At 35.7% G+C, this 4,634-nt stretch overlaps 1 protein-coding gene across 1 annotated transcript; it reads left to right on the top strand.

Moving 5' to 3' along the window:
- Positions 1–1,491: 1,491 nt before the first annotated feature.
- Positions 1,492–3,793, top strand: LOC143545466 (V-type proton ATPase 16 kDa proteolipid subunit). Its single transcript, XM_077037362.1, has 3 exons — positions 1,492–1,577; positions 1,637–1,922; positions 3,499–3,793. The coding sequence occupies exons 1-3, from the start codon at positions 1,499–1,501 to the stop codon at positions 3,629–3,631; spliced, it is 498 nt and encodes a 165-aa protein (XP_076893477.1). The 5' UTR covers positions 1,492–1,498; the 3' UTR covers positions 3,632–3,793.
- Positions 3,794–4,634: the final 841 nt, after the last annotated feature.

Below are 4,634 nucleotides of genomic sequence, written 5' to 3'. Positions count from 1 at the left end.
TAATTTTTTTTATTGTTTTTACAGGTATCACCAATGAGAATTTAATCTCTACACAACAAATAACACAACAAAGATTGACCACAAATTGTAAGTTTCATTTTTTTTAACTAGCCATATTACTATCACTATTATATATATATATATATATATATATATATATATATATATATATATTTTTAAAGTTTAGCTATTTTAAAGGAAAACCGAAGAATAAGAAAAATGGTTTGTGATAACAAAAAGAAGAACCCCTCCCAAATATCTTGCCAGTCTGCATATCATAATGCAACTTTATATCACTCTTATCATACAATTAATTGTAAGTAATTTTAAATGACCGGCTTGGGTTTATGTTTAGTTCAAAATAATTGTAAGTAGTTTTATTGAAATTTAATTGATATACATTAAAATTTTCCCATACATATGTTGCGATGACTGTAAACCAAAGTTAACGAAATATTTAGAGAATTATAATTTATATTCTTACTTAAAGTAGTATAATTGCTTATATAATATGAACTCATTATCTATCTTATTAGGGGGGTGGTTTAAAAACCATAACTTGCAACTACCAATCACGGTGTGTCACCTCACCCCATTACTTTCCATCACTAGTAATGGAATTTTGGTGGGGGTGGTGGTGTGATGGAATTTTTATTTTTTATTTTTTTTACAATAAATACTAAAACAAGGTTAAATTAAATAAAAAATAAAACAAGATTAAATAAATATTACAAAGATAAATAAATTAAAAAAAACCGACAAAAAAAAACCTACGGCGCTTCCCAACCCCACTTCTCGCATAGCTCGCGTTTGCGTTGAAGTAGGATCGATCTAAAGGGCTCGCCAAGATTTTGTCGAACCTTTGGTCGGGATTGGGTTTTCTTTGAACCCAAGCCACATTTCTTTGAACCCTCCATTTGTGTGATGTTAGAATGTTGTTTGTAGTAGAGGATTTGAGTTAGATTTGAGTTGGATTTGAAGATGGATTTGATTATATTTATATAGGTTAATTAAGTTTTTTTTTATTTCCTCTCAACGGTCACTTGGAGCCAACGAGTGCGTGATGGCCATCACGGCCGGCCCCCCATCACGCGTGATGGGGAGACCGGCGACGGTGTTCATGAGGCCATCACGCGTGATGGCACTTGTATAACGGACCACCCCGTCCCCTCTTATGTATATATATGTTTATTTTATTTTGTTTTATTATATTTTTGACCAAACCGTGTGTCACACGGGTTATAACCTAGTTTGATAATATGTTCATTTAGATTTGCTCGGGTTGATTTAATAATTATTATTCTCAAAACTAACGTATCCTCGTTTACGTTCGTTTGTGTCTGTCAGTAGTGTCCGTTAAAGTCCATTAGTATTTTATATTAAAACTATGAATCACGTTTTGAGACATTCCTAACACGATCAAACAAGGTCATCCATACAATAATAAACTCATCTTCACTCACGCTCCTCGTAGTAATAATAATAATAATCTCCGATCATGTCTTCTACGTTCTCCGGCGACGAAACGGCACCGTTCTTCGGCTTCCTGGGCGCCGCAGCCGCACTCGTCTTCTCCTGTAAGTCAAACCCATTACCCAGATCCATTTAATTCCAAAACTAACAATTCAACATGCAGGTATGGGTGCGGCGTACGGCACGGCGAAGAGCGGCGTGGGAGTGGCGTCGATGGGAGTGATGCGGCCGGAACTGGTGATGAAGTCGATCGTGCCGGTGGTTATGGCCGGAGTCTTGGGGATTTATGGGTTGATTATCGCTGTGATTATTAGCACCGGGATTAACCCCAAGGCCAAGTCGTATTATTTGTTTGATGGGTATGCTCATTTGTCTTCTGGTTTGGCCTGTGGTCTTGCTGGCCTTTCTGCTGGTATGGCTATTGGAATCGTTGGTGATGCTGGTGTTAGGTAATTGTTAATTATTATTAATATTAATATTTTATTGGTGATATTGATATATAAACATCGTGTTCTTTTAAATGAGCCGAGCCGAGCCGAGACTGAGCATTTTGAGTTGTTTTTCAAAAGCCCGAGCCTTGACTAGTTTGTTACTTATTAATTTAAATATAGCTTTAAACCTTAAACGAGCCTAAGTTAGGCTCGAGCTCATGCGCAGTACCTTAAACTAGCCAAGGCTCGAGCTCGGCTGTGCAGTGTTAAATTAATGCATAGAAGTCTTAAAAGAGTTCTAATTTAAAAATACACAAGACTCGTTAAGGCTTGACAGGCCTAAATGAGCTTCCTTCCTATACAGATCTCAAGCTCTGGCTTTGTTTGAGGCTTGGGCTTGATAAGGCTCGGCTTGTTTCGAGATTTTTATAGATTTGATCTCGGTTCGGCTTGTTCCATTTGCACCCCTAGTACAAATACCATAGGGTGATGAAGTAGGTTCAATGCATGCACATAAAGGTTTTAAAACCCTAGAAAAATGCTGCAAATGTTGTTAGTGTGTATACATAATACATTGTTGCCTTGTTGGTTTATTAACATGTAGTAATGGTAATTAGTGGAATGTCACAAATACGGTAGGAAATTGTGATGAAGTAGGTTGAATGCATACACATAAAGGCTTTAAATCCTAGATAAAAGCTGCAAATTTTGTTAATACACCGCATAAGGCATAAGTTGTGTATTCTCTATTATTTATGTCTATTTAATTGTGTATGATTTTTTATTAATGTTTCTTTATTGAGTTATTTAGTTGATGATTGCTTATATTTAGTTGTTACTTGTTTATGTCAATACTTTATACCCTGCTTGGCACTTAATAGATCACCGACTCACATTACTTCAGTGGCAACTTTATATTGTTTTCTATACGCTTATTATGTCAATTTGAAATCGACTAATTCAAAAAGGTTAAGAAAAATATTAAGACTTCAGCTTTGTTGAATCACAAAAGGCGGTCATTACTAGAATTCGTACTAACCACAAAGAAAAATGAACAAAGCAATATTGGCGAGTCTTGCTTAAGTCAGCTATTTACACTTCCCTATTTATGCAAAAAAGTGAATTAAAACCAAACTCACTTGTTGATTAGGACTTTCAAATTCAGAGAACGGTTTAGGTGAAGCACATGAAGTTTTCTGTTCAACGAGTGATCCCGCTTCTTCTGTGATCTATTCCTCTAGTTGTGCATTGTAACAGTAACCATAAGTATGTACAGTATAGACTACGGACATTGTGTTAAAAATAGATTATTAATGCATACCGACAATAATCTATTTTTTAACAATAATTAACTGGTATGCATTAAAAAAATGCACTTTGGGGCTTCCGACAACTTTCTACTCTACTAGTGTTAACCCATTTGACCCGTTTGAGGTAAAATGTAACCTGAACCAACCCATTTAAAAGTAAACTGATCAAAATTGCTACCTCCGTTTACAACTGTCTTCATTCTTTCTCCTTATGATGAATTTGTGTTGCTGCCTTTTGTCTACTTTCGAGTGAAAATTATTAAAAATCTTAAATCATGTTACAGAGCCAATGCACAGCAACCAAAACTGTTTGTTGGGATGATCCTAATTCTCATTTTTGCTGAAGCTCTTGCTCTATACGGTCTTATTGTCGGCATCATTCTTTCGTCTCGAGCTGGTCAGTCCAGAGCAGACTAAATGTTTGGCATTCGTGTGTTTTATAGCTACATAAATTAAGCATTTGGGTGGAGTTGAAGCTGAAGATGGGTGTATTGGTTTTAACCATGATCTGATGCCGAGGGCAAACTAGATTCTAGTTTTCTGATACAATAAGGTTGTCTATTATTGTTTGTTGGACTTGTTTATCAGTACATCAAAATGTTGTTTATTATTATGTTAATTATCCATAAATTATTTTATAAAATCTCCTTTTACATGTCTATGCTCTTTTATTGTATGCTAATGGTGTTTTACATTTTGCATGATGGGTACTCTGGTATAATTGTCGGCTAGGATTTTCTTTGCTATGCGTATTTGTCATAGTTATCAAATGCGCTAGGTGCATCAAGGCGCATAGGTCACGCCTAGAGCCTAGGCTCAAGGAGCAAAAAAGTTCATTTTATTCATTTGTTATGTGTTAGTTTCTTTACAACTCGTTTATGTGTTTTTAAATATCAAGTTTAGCATTAAAAGGACCAAGATTCGAACTATAGGGGCCATTCTTGACAAAACAGAAATGATGGGAGATACCAACTTGCTGGGCCACGCGACGAGGGTGGCTGGCCACGTAGCAAGACCAGGCTACACCAGCAGCTGGTTCGTGTTCTAACCAGTTTAGCTCGTTTAACTTGATGTTCAGCTCGTTTTGGCTTTGATTAATCCGGATTTTTGAACCTATGTCATGTATTGTAATGGATAATTGATGGGTAAATGTCATACCCTGACTTATGGCCTAGGTGTAACACCCGTAGTTGGTATATGTTTTGTAAATATATCAGAGTTGCGGGTTTGTTTTAGCGGAAGTCTTTAAAACAAAATAATTTTGTCTTCGATCTTCTAATCTGTCTTGCTTCTCTGTTCTAACAATTTCTATTTCTGGGGGAAAATACTTTTATTAGAAGTGTTAAAATTACACGAGTATGAATGGATCTAGACACATCTATACTTTTATGTTATCGCAATTTCAACATAAGACTTTTAT

The sequence above is a fragment of the Bidens hawaiensis genome, unplaced genomic scaffold (assembly GCF_021521415.1).
Source record: "Bidens hawaiensis isolate Kalapana, Puna unplaced genomic scaffold, B.hawaiensis_p1.1 tig00000904_1, whole genome shotgun sequence".
NCBI classification, from domain to species: domain Eukaryota; kingdom Viridiplantae; phylum Streptophyta; class Magnoliopsida; order Asterales; family Asteraceae; genus Bidens; species Bidens hawaiensis.
The sequence above is the reverse complement of the archived record's forward strand: the minus strand, read 5'-3'. Positions and strand labels throughout refer to the sequence as shown.

Coding starts and splice junctions, on each gene's coding strand:
- LOC143545466 (XM_077037362.1), top strand. CDS start 1,499: ATGTCTTCTACGTTCTCCGGCGACGAAACGGCACCGTTCTTCGGCTTC. Junction 1,578..1,636: donor AGCCGCACTCGTCTTCTCCT/GTAAGTCAAACC, acceptor TTCAACATGCAG/GTATGGGTGCGGCGTACGGC. Junction 1,923..3,498: donor GTTGGTGATGCTGGTGTTAG/GTAATTGTTAAT, acceptor ATCATGTTACAG/AGCCAATGCACAGCAACCAA.